This window comes from Rhinatrema bivittatum, chromosome 11 (genome assembly GCF_901001135.1).
Source record: "Rhinatrema bivittatum chromosome 11, aRhiBiv1.1, whole genome shotgun sequence".
Classification (NCBI taxonomy): Eukaryota; Metazoa; Chordata; class Amphibia; order Gymnophiona; family Rhinatrematidae; genus Rhinatrema; species Rhinatrema bivittatum.
The window spans coordinates 24,227,889-24,241,622 of NC_042625.1; the positions used below are offsets into that span (position 1 = coordinate 24,227,889).

Consider the following 13,734-nt stretch of genomic DNA (forward strand, 5'->3'; position numbering starts at 1 on the left):
TGTATCATTGTTTCGTTCCAATGTAAACCGGGGTGAAGGCATGTGCTAAACCTCGGTATATAAAAGCTTCAAATAAATAAATAAATAAATAAGAAGATCCCATGCTACTGATGCAATTAATAGCAGTGGCTATTCCCTAAGTATAATTGATTAATAGCCATTAATGGACTTCTCCTCCAAGAACTTATCCAATCTTTTTTTAAACACAGCTACACTAACTGCACTAACCACAACCTCTGGCAACAAATTCCAGAGCTTTATTGTGCGTTGAGTGAAAAAGAATTTTCTCCGATTAGTCTTAAATGTGCTACTTGCTAACTTCATGGAATGCCCCCTAGTCCTTCTATTATTCGAAAGTGTAAATAACCGAGTCACATCTACTCGACCTCTCATGATCTCAAAGACCTCTATCATATCCCCCTTTGAAAATATACTCAACAGTTTGAAATACATGGAATCCAGTTGTGGAATTTGTGAGAGCAAATCTTCCTCCAATGATAGGGACAGCTGCAGAAACCCTGTGAAAGAATTCAAGCCACATTTTCCATGCTGAGGTTTTTCTGTAAAATGATCCAGCCAGCGTACTTGGAAATGTTTTGTCCTGCCCGCCCCCCAGTACACCCAAGGATGACTAAACACATCGCACTTGTTTTTCCAAATCAGTCTCGTCTCTGATTACTCTTCCTTCCCTAGCTGGCTTTCCTTCCAGTGCCTTCTTAGCTCAACAATTTCCTGGCTATACCGGTCATGAAGCTTGGAAAAACAGACTGTCCCTGAATAAACAGGATTTTCCATGGCCAGTGCAGAAAGGCCAGCGGCATCACCAGTACTGCTGGGCGGTGGGCGCCTTCGAGGAGGCGCAGGGGGAGGGGGTCTAAGGTTGCCTTCCGAGCCACTACCTGAACAGTTCCCCGTGCTCCCCAGACTGCGGCCGCCAGCGCGTGCACAGCCCTTTGGAAAACTGAGGGAGCCGGGAGAATTATTCCACACAGCACAACCGTTTTCCTTTATGACGGGACCGGAGAGCGCAGGTTCACCGTGAAGCTGACGACGGGTGCCCCCAGATGAGGGGTTGGATTTGGGGACCGGTTTGCCTTCGTTGTTCATGCCTGCCTCCCCCTGCAGCTGGCAGCTGGCCATTAAGGTTTGCTCCACGTCTTCCAGCTGCAGCTGCAGCTCCTTTACTACGAGCCTCATGTAGTCAAAGTTTGCCCGAGAGAGTGACTTCACCCAGGACTGCCTCGCTGCTTGGCTGTCGGCCACCAGAATGTAGGTCCGTGATTTTGAACCTTCAAATCTAATTGCGAACATGAATTCCTCTGTGGACGCGCACGGCTCCACCGTGCACCCTTCCAGGACGATGGCGCCCACTGGCTCTCTGCTGTCCTGGGCCTCAAAATAAAACAGCAGGTTACCCTTTAAAACAAACCAGCGCCTGTGGTAGGCTGAGTTGTGCTCGCCCCTTTTGTACAGGAATCCGGTGTTCTCTGCTGGCGATCCACACATGGCATAGTTGGCAAGACTTCTCTCGTTCACTTTCATTGCCAAGCTCAGTCACCCTTTAGCGAGAGGAAAACTGGAGGGAGAGAGAAAGAGAAGAGAAATATGCGTTCAAAAAGGCTAATTTGAAATTTTGAATCTGGTGATCTAGGAGGGAAGAAGGAAAGCCATACAGCTCAAACTCGCTGGCTGGGAAAGGAGGTGTCCGAGAAGAGAGAGGAGTTCACTAAAAGCACGAAGGATGCGGGGGAAAAAATGAATAGAATAAATGTACTACCTACTGTGTCACAATGAAAGAACGAGGAGAGGAGGCAGCCCAGTAAATCATCAGCTAAAGGTTTCAAACTATATATAACTTGTGGAAATCACTGCTGCGCTTTACTGTTGCACTGGCGAGGCAAAATGGTATAATAACCAGCTTCAAAATGGGATTAAGCAAGGTTAGGAATCACAAGGGCAAAGGATGCTGCCTGAAGATGGAGGGCAGACAGGACCAGGACAAAGCACTGTGCACATGCCCTTCCCCTAAGCACCCGGTAGATGCCACGGTCAGAAACGGGACCCTGGGCTGCATGGACCTTTTTTGGTCTGATGCAGTATGAGTGGCTCTTAAGTTATTTTCTTAAGAGTCAATTCTACATCCTTTGAGGAGCCAGCATACTACTCTTCTACTGCTGAGGGATGACTTTTTTTTTTCTCTTTAGGAAGCAGCCAACAACAAATTTGGTCCACTACATAGAATGATCAGGGGCTCCGTTCTGTTCATTTTCGTTTGTTAATTGATATGATTGTTTTACTTAAAAGTCTGAGAATACGGGTTCAGCATGCAGAACAGTAAGTCACTGATAAGAAAGAAGGTGCATGGCATCCATTCTTGCAGGGAAAGTAGAGGGCGCTGAATGTCTCGGTGGGTTAACCTTGGAATATCACCTGTAGGATGCCAGTGACCACAAGTCTTACATAACCCTTAGGTGGCCTTCCAAACCACCATGTTTGGGACTAGTTGGTTCACTCTTTGGCACGCTCTTTTTTTTCTTTGGCCCAGCAGTTCATCCTTCTCCTTTTGCACTTCCAGCTCAATCAGAACTATCTCTATAGGGTTATGGTACCACTGAGCCTTCATACACGACTACCCAGGTTTTTTCCCCACTCCTGCTTTATAACCCTCGCCTGCCCCCATCTCCACGTACCCCAGTAATTTGCAGAACACGGTTCTATCCAGAAGCTTATATTTATCTTATTTTTATATATATTCTGTGCACTTAGCTCATGCTTTTTCATTGTAGGGCAAGCTGAGTTACATTCAGGTACACTGCAGATATTTTCCTGTCTCCAGAGGGCTCACAATCTAAGTTGGCACCTGAGGCAATAGAAAGTGAAGTCACTCGCCCAAGGTCACAAGGAGCGGCGGTGGGATTTGAACCCTGGTTCTCAGGCTACTCTTTCACTGCATCTTGAACCTGGACAGCAGTTGTCACCATGGTGGGATAGTGAGGCTCTGTTTCTCACCCCCAGGGCGCCTTACTGTCAGTGTTAATATAGAAGCCATAGATGAAACAGAATGGAAAAATAAGCAGATTCTCACCCTTAGACGTAACTCCTCTGCTGTCACTGGCCGTGATGCGTTTGCTCTGGCACTTTCTGAAGCTTCAAACCCACTAAAGATAAATGGAAATATCATATTATAATAAGACCCTGAAAGAAATCATAACAGAACAACATATTTAACCTTTCCATGCCCAGTGATCATGACAAGGGAGAAGGAATGTGGTGTGGGAAATGGTGTTTGAGTAGAGATTATGTTGGTTTGGTTAAATTAGGTAAATTTGGGGAGGCGTGGTAACTGAACGGGCAAACAAATCCATACCTGAAGACCCACGGCCAGGCTCTACTTCTCCACAGTGCAAGATCTGAATAGTTTCCACTAGCCAAGCTCCTTTCACCTGGAAGACAGCAGTGTAATTGACAGTTTTCCTGCTAAGTTGAAATGGGGGCAAAGGGTCTTGGGGGCCTGGGAAGAAGACTTGGAAAGGAATCAACAAAAAGAATTCTAAACATAAAAGACATAAATACCAAATACCTGCATAGAAACCTGTTGACAGAGAAAGACCGAATGGCCCATCCAGTCTACCTATCTACCCAACTAATTTACCTTTACAATTCCCATCCCTCCCTCACAGATCCCCTATATTATCCCAGGCTTTCTTGAATCCAGATACCGGTTTTGCCTCTAACTGCCTCCACTGGAGGCTGCTCCAGCATCCACCACCATGTCTGTAAAGACATATTTCCTGAGTCTACCTCCTTTCAATCTCGTTCTAGAGCCTCCTTTCCATTGAAAAAGGCCCACCTGCTGAGCATGGAAACCTGAGGTATTTGAATATCTCTATCATATCTCCCCTTTCCTCTAGGGTTACATGTTTAAATCTTTAAGTCTATCCTCATATGCTTTAGAACGAAGACCACTGATCATTTTAGTAACCTCCCTCTGGGCCAACTCCATCCTGTTTATATCCTTTTGAAGGTGCGGTCTCCAGAACTGTACACAGTGAGGTCTCACCAGGGACCTATACAGGGGCAATAGCACCTCCATTTCTCTGCTGACCACTCCTCTCCCTATGCAGCCGAGCATCCTTCTGGCTTTTACTGTCGCTTTAGCCATCTGTATGGCCACCTTAAGATCATCAGATACAATCACCCCCAGATCCCGCTCTTCTTTCATGCTTAGAAGAATTTCACCTCCTATACTGTACCTTTCCCTTGGGTTTTTGCAGTCTAAATGTACTACTCTGCATTTTTTAGCATTAAATCTTAGCTACCAGAGCTTAGACCATTCTTTGAGCTTCACTAGATCCCCCCCTCATATTTTCTACACCTTCCTGGTGTTGCGTTTGTTTGGTTGTGGGGCAGACCCGCGACCAGCCGCTCTTACCTCCGGCCTTGAGCCATGGTGGGGACCCGCCAACGCTGCAGCAGGCTCCCGAATGAGGACACGGCAGGCTGCCTCACCTGAGCAGGCCTGACAAGCCACACAAAGGACACCTCTGCCAGCTGATCAAGCCATCCCTAGGCACATGCGCACTCAGCATTTAATGGGTCCACAGTGGGAAAATCCACCGCAGCGCCCTCTGATGACGTCACGGGCCTCCAGTTATGAAGCCTGTCTGGACTTCCCTCAGATTCTTCAGCAATAGGTCGACTCCTCGGAGTAGCGGTTTGCCTCTGTGTTCCTAGTTCCTGATCCTGTGCCTTGCCTATGTATTCCTGGTTCCACTGTGTGTCATCAGTTCCTGGTCCTTCTGCAAGTTTGGTCTTCTCCTGAGTTGTGTTTTGGTGGTCCCTTATCTGTCTTCAGTGTCCAGCCTTTCCTGTTGTTCCACCTTGTCTTGCCCCTCAGATTGGACTCCTGGCTTTGACTTCTATTCAGATTCTTGACCCTGTCTTTGGTTGGATTCCTGGCTTGACTTTGGTTTGTTCTTCAATGCTGCTTGACCTCCGCCTGCCCTTTGACCTCTACCTGCTCATCTTCTTGCTAGAAGTCTGCCTGCCCAGCCCTCTGCTCAGATTTTGACACTGCACGAACTCTGCCTGCCCTTGACCACAGCCTTGTTGTCTCTGCTGTCTGCCACTTGTCCTGTCTACTGCCTGTACTTCTCCACTTCACTCCTGCTGGCCTACAACATCTTCGACAATGGATCCACCTCTCCACAGAGGCCCAAGCCTAAGTCCAGCTGACCCCGGCACCCGAGGGCTCAAACTAAGGGGAACGAGGCTGGTTTTGGTGAAGTTCCTGTTGGGCCTCTGCTTCAGCCAGCTCCACCTGCCGACGGTGGGGACCCACAGGGCTCCTCCCTGTGGGATGCACCAACCTCACCTCGGTCCAAGAGACCACTTCCGCAACACCTGGCTGTCTACCCTGTTGCAGATTTTGGTATCGTTGGAAAAAAGATGAACCTTTCCCAGACAGTCCTTCTGTAAGTTTACTCAAGAAAATGTTGAAAAGAACTTGTCCAAGGACCAATCCCTAAGGCACACCACTAGGAACACCTCCCTCCTCAGAGACAACTCCATTTACCACTACTCTTGTCACCTTCCACTCAGCCAGTTTCTAACTCGGTCAGTCACTATAGGATCCATACCAAGGGTGCACTATTTATTTATAAGTCCTCTGTGTGAAGCCATGTCAAAGGCCTTGCTGAAATCCAAGTACACTACATCTAGCGCACTCCCTTGATCCAATGGATTGCTGCCTTGGTTCTTGCAATCCATTGGATTCCGGAATCTGCACTATCTTTTTTTTTTTTTTTTTTTTAGCAGTGATTTTATTAATTTGCTGACATGGCTGTTTACTATTTTTTTAAATACTTTGTTTCCTTTAAATTTATTTCTGATATCTCCCTTATTTAGGTCTGGATTAGTGTGAGCATAATATTGGATTGCTTTGCTTTCTTTTTTTTTTTTTCCCTTTGATGCTTTCACTTATTTTTTGTGTCACATAAAAATCTACCGACTGTATAATCTTAACAAGTAATAAATAGAAAAATAATCAAACTACAGGGGATGAATATTCAGGCGTGGAGCTGAATATCGGCCCCTATAGCTTGGCCGTCCTAAAGTTAGCCGGATACACCTATCCGGCTAACTTAACCAGGATATTCACTGGCGCAGCAGCACCGCTGAATATATCCAGCTATCTTAGTGTCAGCCGGATAAGTATATCCAGCTAATTTTAGGACGGCCTTACAACGCGACAAGAGTTAGTTGCATAAGTTAAGTTGCTCCCACGGCCTGCCCCCAATTTATGCGGCTACAATCTAGCACATGGTGATGAATATTGCCTTTTTGCCATTTAGAGGGATAACTTTTCAGTTTTCCCTCTAAATGGCTTTTGAATATCGTCCTCCACGAGCACAGTTAAGATCCACGAACATGCGGGGGGGTTGAATAAGCTGAGGGCTCTGTACTTTGCGGGGCCCTGTGCCCAATGCTATAAGATCCTGTCAGCTTAGGGGGCGGAGCTTTGCATGTCAGCATTCCGGGGCCCCAGTGTGGTTGATTGGCCCCGGGCTGTGCACCCTCCCAAGGTCATCCCTTGCTTTCCATGTCTGCGGCATTTTGCTGGGATGCCTGGCATTTCAGTCCCAGCAACTCTGAGTCTCCAGATAAACAAACCGCCTGCCACATTTCCAAAAATCTGCAAGAGGCAGGTGAGGAATGGAGTAGTAGGTGGAAAGAAATGGGGGCAGGGGAAGTCTCAGACTGGAATCCTCCAAACCAGTGTTTCTCAACCACCAGTCCATGGACCTGTAGCAGCCCCCAGCAGCATTTTCGCTGGTCCTCGGGAGTGGCGGTCACTGCAGGAAGACACAGGGACTCACGCTGCGGCCACACAGATACTGTCTCACACATGGTAGCCCCCAGTCACGAGTGGGGCATTCTCTATTGCCCCAAATCTCCGGGCCCAAAGTAGACCTGGTGGCAGCTTTACTCCTGGCCTCACAGTGCTGCACACTGCTGCTGCTCCCAGGGGCAGGGACAGGCTGACACCACTGCCACTGAACAGCTGAGCGGGGCTGGTGGACTAAACTGCTCCCACGCCAGCTCAGTAAATAAAAAAAAAAAAATCCAACAGGTTGCTGGTTGTGCAACCACAAAGACTGCTGCAAGCCACCTAAAGGGCAGCTTCTACCCCACTGTATTTTTAGCCCTTGGCCACGCTATCCTTTGAAATAAGGAGACCTTATTTTCTGCTCTCCCCTGCTCTTGGGTGCAAGACGTACCTGCTCCTTTGTCATAATTCTTGCAATTAAATCATTAGGACATGGCTAGGTTGAGACTCCTGGTGAGGTGATGGGGCAGATACTCCTCCCCACCCCTGCGCTTTAGCTCTAGAAGGGATCCCCCCCTGCTCCTCAGCCACGGGAAGGAAATGCTCCTCCCTCCTCTCTCTCAGCTCTGCCAGCCAGTCCAGGCCACTTTCGGAGGTCTGGTCCCTGGCATCAAAAAAGGTAGAGAAACCGCGCTCTAAACTCAGTCAGGTGGAACACGAGGGTGTGAGCTAAGCCAATGTGCAGAGAGCAGCGGTACCACTGCCGTCAAGCCTCCAGGAAGAGGAGAGAATGGGTCAAGCAGCGTGAAACTGCAGCAGGGCAAGGAGGAAACGAGTGTCCTCATCTTCCATCACCCGCTACGTTACAAGGTTAAGTTGCAGGAGAAAGTAAGAAAATGAATGGGGTATTATACATAGTTTTACATAAGGAGGGTCATTTTATAAATAAATAAATAAATAAATAAAGGTGGGATTTCGCAGCCGGACAAGTTCAAGGCCTTCCATGCACTTGTCTGCTTCCGAGGAATGAGCCAAATCCCTCCTTGGAAATGGTTTTCCGGCCAGTTGTTCTACGAACTCTGAAAGCTGTCACGGCCGCCGTTGTTAGGGCAGCACAGTAACTGTGGAGATGAACTTCGGTGGGTGCCAGACATAAATACTTTTAAATAAAGTAATGTGTGGACAGGGGTGAAGTTTATTTGTAACTTTTCACACGGAGACTTCACCCCACGTTTTTGATGCCAACATTTTGTGCGTGCATCCCCTTAGAAAGTACCCTGGTCAAGTGGCCCCAGGGCACGTAAAAACTCACCCCCACAAAAATGATGCCCTCTCTATCACAGGCCTTACGCGCGCGTGTGTGAACTTACGACCGTGTGCCCTTTTATATCAGAAAGCACACGTGCGTAAGACTCGACTCCACCCCCAGTCCCACCTACTCCCAACCTAGGAGCACCTGTCCCCAAGCGCACGTAAGAGGACGGGTGCTGAATTTTCAAAGGAGTTATACGCGTAAATCATACTCTTGTAGCAATTTTCAAAAGCCATTTACGCGAGTAAAGTTCACTTACGTGGGGTAAATCCCACGATCACTTCAATGGCATACAGGGTAGGGATTTTCAAAAGCCCACTTATACGAGTAAAGTCCGGTTTTATGCGTGTAAATGCTTTTGAAAATCAGGGCCTTAGCCCCTGGCTGTTTTATAACTGCCGTTTACATGCATAAAAAACCAGGTTTTATGTCCATTGGTGACTTTGAACCTTCACCCTGGATGTCTGACATGAAGAGGAGAAATTAAAATATAAAGGTTATTGTTCTTGTAGCTGACAGAATTGTACGACTCAGGAATACAAAGCAGAGAAATACATCCAAGTAACGGCTAGAACCTTTCTCTCACTACAAGAAAAAGGAAATTAGAGAAATTTAATAAGATTTGGGATCCTTTCCTGGTAATTAAAATAGATCCTGTTATAATAATTCCTTGTTCATTTTTCCCCCCTGCCCCCAGTTATCATAATGTAAGAGTCTAGTGTATAGATTGATTTTTTTTTCTAATTACAATTATATCTTATGCTTAATGCAATTCACTGACATGAAATCTCTTAAAAGAGTGGGAGGAGGGAAAGGCTGCTGGAGATTGGTTTATTTGCATTGGCTTCCTTTTTTGTTTTTTAATTAAAAAATTATATAACAACTTTGTATTCCGCCCACAAGAACTGAAGATAATCTTGGAAAAAATATCTTTCTATGCTTTGTGGGAGTGTTATAGAATAAAATATTGATTAAAAAATTGTTTTTTTTTTCAGACTCTATGAAATGGAGATTTTTATAAAGAAATAAACAAAACTCTTAAGGGGGAATTTTGAAACAATGTGTGCAGGTGCAAAGAACGCGGCCATTTGGTGCCGTGTGTACTGCCTGCTGTGTGTCTGATGTTCCCGCGGAGGGGCAGTGAAGTAGAATAGCTTGGAAACCACCTTGTGTGTGTTCTGTTTTTCTCCTCCCCCTCACACCTCAAATTTGGGGACACCAAATTTATTTTTTTTCTTTTAGCCAGGCTGAAAAATTGGCATCGCTTTTAGCAGGATACAGGAGAGCAGCTTTCAGAAAAGCTAATGTACTGGGGTAAATTGCTTTACAAGTTGCCCCCTAAAGAGAAGAAGAAGAAAAACTAATAGGAAAAAATATTTAAGCAAGGGGGGAAAAAAAAACCCTTCCCTGTGACTCATCAGTTACCAGAGGACTTGTGGTTTCTGTAAAACGGAGCAAGGGAACTAAGAAAAGAAGAAACTGACGTTTTGTCCATGAACACTGCAGTGTTTACAAGGTGGCAGCTAAAGACGAGATCAGAGTGACCCCCAAAAGCTCCTGCTGGGCCACTGAAGGGTCTGGCACCCTGCAAAGGATCCAGAAAAGCCTGGAATTGTATGGCAAGTTACTCTGGGCCTCCCTCCAGTTGTGCCGTCGTCTTCTCCTCTCAGCCTTCGCCCCCAAAATACAACCCTCCACCTCCCTCCCCGCAAGCTGCTCCCCTCCTTCCACTCAGGTTTGGGTTTCTGGCTCGACATCCCAGGCCCCCTCACTCCCTCAGCCCGGGCCCAAAGTGGGGGGCGCTGCCACCCTCAGCCTGAGCCCCGACCACAGCAGCAGCAATGAGAACATCGACCCAGGCCCCGACAGTAACAGAGGAAAGCCCCCCCCCCCCCCCCAAGGCCCAGCCTGCCGCCTTACTCCCCCCCCCCCCCCCCACATACAAACTTCCCAGGCCTGCTCCCCGAGTCTGACACCAGAGCCGACACCGCTGAGCACAGCCCCCTACTGGCAGTGCGGTCCCCACCCCGCTTCCAGGGGCTCTGCCAACCCTGCCCCTGCCCCCCCCCATGCCACGCTGCCCAACTCCAAACTCCCCTCCCTCCCCCGGGCAGGGTTTCCCACTGCTCCTTTGCCCCAGGCCATTCGCTTCAGCGCAGTGGCCATGGCAAGCGAGCCATCCCCCCGCGAGCTTCGGCCCTCACCTGTGTGACATCGGGGCCGTGGGTGGAGACAGACCCACATGCATGAATGCTTTCTGTTTAAAAATAAATCAACAAATGCTATAAACTTACCAAAATAATCAAGTCTTCAAAGCTTTTGTATCGAATTTCTGTTCAAATTGTAGTTATTACCAAATATACTATTACTTAGGACTTACTGTGCTAGAAAAGATGCTTTAAATAGTCTTAAACAATAAAACACAAAATTCAATTTATCACAGTTCTCGCAGAGCGAAAATGTCACTTTCTTACCTCCTACAGAGTTAATAAATAGTCCAGCTGTTCCATAACAAGGGAGCCCAGACGAGCTTTTTTTTTTTTTTTTTTTTAGCTTTGCTTATTCCATATGACTTCCAGGATCTTATTCCCCGATGTCTTCCTCCCTTTGGCAAGTTGACATTTGGCGAGGAATTACTGTGAGTTCTCCTACTAATTACAAAGCTGATTCTCCCTCCTCCCTCTTCAGTGGCAGGGATGCAGGGTCCTCTGAGCGCCCTCCCCTGGAGGTAGTTCTCTGATGTTAACCAGCTCTGTGCCGGATCAAAGCAGAAGAGTTCTCGCTTTCGAGATTATTCATACCTTGTCGGGTGCATTAATATTTCCTTTTAGAAGCTAGGGCATATAGAAAACCTGGGGGTCTGCATTTTAATTATTTTACATTTTATTGACTACAGACTATTGAATGTATCAGAATATTATTTTGTGTTATGGGAGATTTATTTTATGTAAATATATCTATGAATATATGAAATCTTAGTGTAAATATATTTTTGAATTAAGAAATGTACTTTCATGATGTAATTGTGTGTGGATTGGGATTTTAATATGTTTTAATAGCTGCTCTTGTCTTTACTCTGAGCCTTAAAATTACATATTTTATGTTGTATGTGTTATACAGGAGTGGTTCTACCATCAGATAAGGTGAGGCAAGCCACCTCAGGTGGCAAAATTTTTGGGAGCGGCCAAAAGTTCTCTCCCCCCCCCCCCCCCCCCCCCTCCTATGGTGGCTGCCTCACCTTGCCAAAGAGCGAGACCCCATCCTGCCGGGGCCCAGGCAATAAGGCCCAGTGGGAACGTGGACCAAAGAACGAGGCCCATAGCTGAGAGAAGTCGAGTTAGCCGGATAACTTCTCTGGTTAACTCTGGTCGGCCCACAGACCTATCCAAAGGTTAGCCGGTCCATGTATTCAACTGTGCCGCTGAACATATGGGCTAAGGTAACCAGACGAGCTGCACAGTGCCTGGATATGGACCTCAAGATGGTTTTATGAGGAATGATGGTATTTCCATTCTTTCATTACTGCACTGCATACAGAGTCTGGCTTCTTGTGGTTTCTAGTTCAGTTTTTGTCTGCACATTTCTGTTTATACTTTATGGTCACTTTATTCTGTATTTTTAATATTGTTTTTTTAATTTATTTGATTTATATTCCACATTTTGGCACTTCAAGTGAGAGTCAGTCTGTGTTTTGCATATGTGACCAAGGTGAGGTACTCTGCTGGCATGTTAGTATAGCAGTTAGTATAGCTGTGTTTAAAAAGGATTGGATAAGTTCTTGGAGGAGAAGTCCATTACCTGCTAATAAGTTCACTTAGAGAATAGCCACTGCCATTAACAATGGTAACATGGAATAGATTTAGTTTTTGGGTACTTGCCAGGTTCTTATGGCCTGGATTGGCCACTGTTGGAAACAGGATGCTGGGCTTGATGGACCCTTGGTCTGACCCAGTATGGCATGTTCTTATGTTCAGCAGCCTGGCTTGTTCTGTTTGCCCAATAGGAAGTGTATTGGTGTTTTAGGGCCTAGAATAATATTTGTAATGTTGCCTTTTCATAGGTAGAGTTGTTAGAGTCCTGGCAGTTAGTGCTGTTTTGCTATGGGAGGTTTACTATATTGTAATTGTAATTCAATTTACTCATGGCTTTTGTGAGGGCCAAGCTGACACTGAACACACTTTACAATATGCCTCAGGACTATCATTTTAATTTTTTATTTACATTTTCCTGGAGATTTCAATGTGATTAAAAAGAAAGTCAGTGGAAAAATGACATTCACTGATTTTTTTTTTCCTGTTATAATAAAGTATATTTTTCCCCTGATTTTTTTGTTACCACATTGAAATTCCCAGGTAAAATAAAATAAAAACTGAATAAAGGTCCCTAAATAGGCCTAATACTCTACAGGTTCCAAATGTCCTTTTTGCAGGGTTTTCAGGCTGGCCCCACATGTACCTCAGAAGACTATGATCGTCCTCTCTTGTGCAAAGGCGGTTATTATAAATGCACCATTTGTAATTGTGTGGTGAGGGCTGGGAAGGGGAGGGGGGGGGCACAGAGTTGTAAATTAACCCTAATTCTATGCACATGAATGGAACATTTCTTAGAGCACTGTATACATGTTGCGCTCGTGCCTGCTCTTCGCCCTCGCTCCACCCTCTCTACTTGTGTGGCGACTCCCTCCAGGTCTGAGGGACAGCTTACGGCCGCGGTGTCTCCCTGCCGCGTCTCTCTGGAATCCCCGGGTTGGCCTGACGCTGCGGATCTGCCATGTTCCTGATGACATAAGGGCGTGCGCGCGCTCCAGAGTTTGTACTGGCAAGGGCACGAACCTCAGGGGCGTCCCCCCGTAGTGACGTCATCCACTTCCACCTTAAAAGGCCTTTTGCTTGCAACTACGAATCGAGTTAGCAAGGACTCGAATCATACTCTTCTTGGTTACGATTCATCCAAGCTACTCTGCCTTCTTGTACTTACCAGGGGTACCCGCTCCTCGGGGGCCCCGCTCTCTCTTCTTGATTTCAGATTGCTAAGACGGGATCTGGTACTCGCTCCTCGAGGGCCTACGTCCCTGAATGCTCAGAAGACTCCTTACTGCCTGGAAGCGATCGCAGACGTGAACACTGTGAGTTCTATTACAGATAGGAACCGGTACTCGCTCCACGAGGGCCTACGTTCCTAATCTCTGAAGACTCCCTTCTGTCTAAGACATTATCGCAGGTACGGAGATCGTGAGTTACTATTGCAGATAGGAACCAGTACTCGCTCCATGAGGGTCCATGTTCCTAAAACCCTTCATAGACTCTCTTCTATCTCAGAAGCTATTGCATACCTATATCTGGTACATTACTATTACAGATTGCAGATAGGAACCGGTACTCGCTCCACGAGGGCCTATGTTCCTAATCTCTGAAGACTCCCTTCTGTCTAAGACATTATCGCAGGTACGGAGATCGTGAGTTACTATTGCAGATAGGAACCGGTACTCGCTCCACGAGAGTCCATGTTCCTAATCTCTGAAGACTCCCTTCTGTCTAAGACGTTATCGCAGGTACGGCGATTGTGAGTTCTTATTCCAGACTGCATATAGGAA

The 13,734-nt window shown here is 46.6% G+C and overlaps 1 protein-coding gene across 2 annotated transcripts in view; it reads right to left on the minus strand.

Moving 5' to 3' along the window:
* Nucleotides 1–312: 312 nt before the first annotated feature.
* Nucleotides 313–13,734, minus strand: part of PHETA1 (PH domain containing endocytic trafficking adaptor 1) — a 45,598-nt gene continuing 32,176 nt past the window's right edge. The window contains exons 1-4 of one of the 2 annotated variants that reach the window (XM_029572116.1): nucleotides 10,616–10,707; nucleotides 3,368–3,443; nucleotides 3,086–3,158; nucleotides 313–1,576 (exon numbers count right to left, since the gene is read on the minus strand). In XM_029572116.1, coding sequence (XP_029427976.1) covers nucleotides 676–1,542 — 867 coding nt within the window. In that variant the 5' untranslated portion in view covers nucleotides 1,543–1,576; nucleotides 3,086–3,158; nucleotides 3,368–3,443; nucleotides 10,616–10,707 and the 3' untranslated portion in view covers nucleotides 313–675. Of the gene's footprint in view, nucleotides 1,577–3,085; nucleotides 3,159–3,367; nucleotides 3,444–10,615; nucleotides 10,708–13,734 lie in introns of those variants that run through there. The other variant, XM_029572115.1, reaches the window with a different exon arrangement.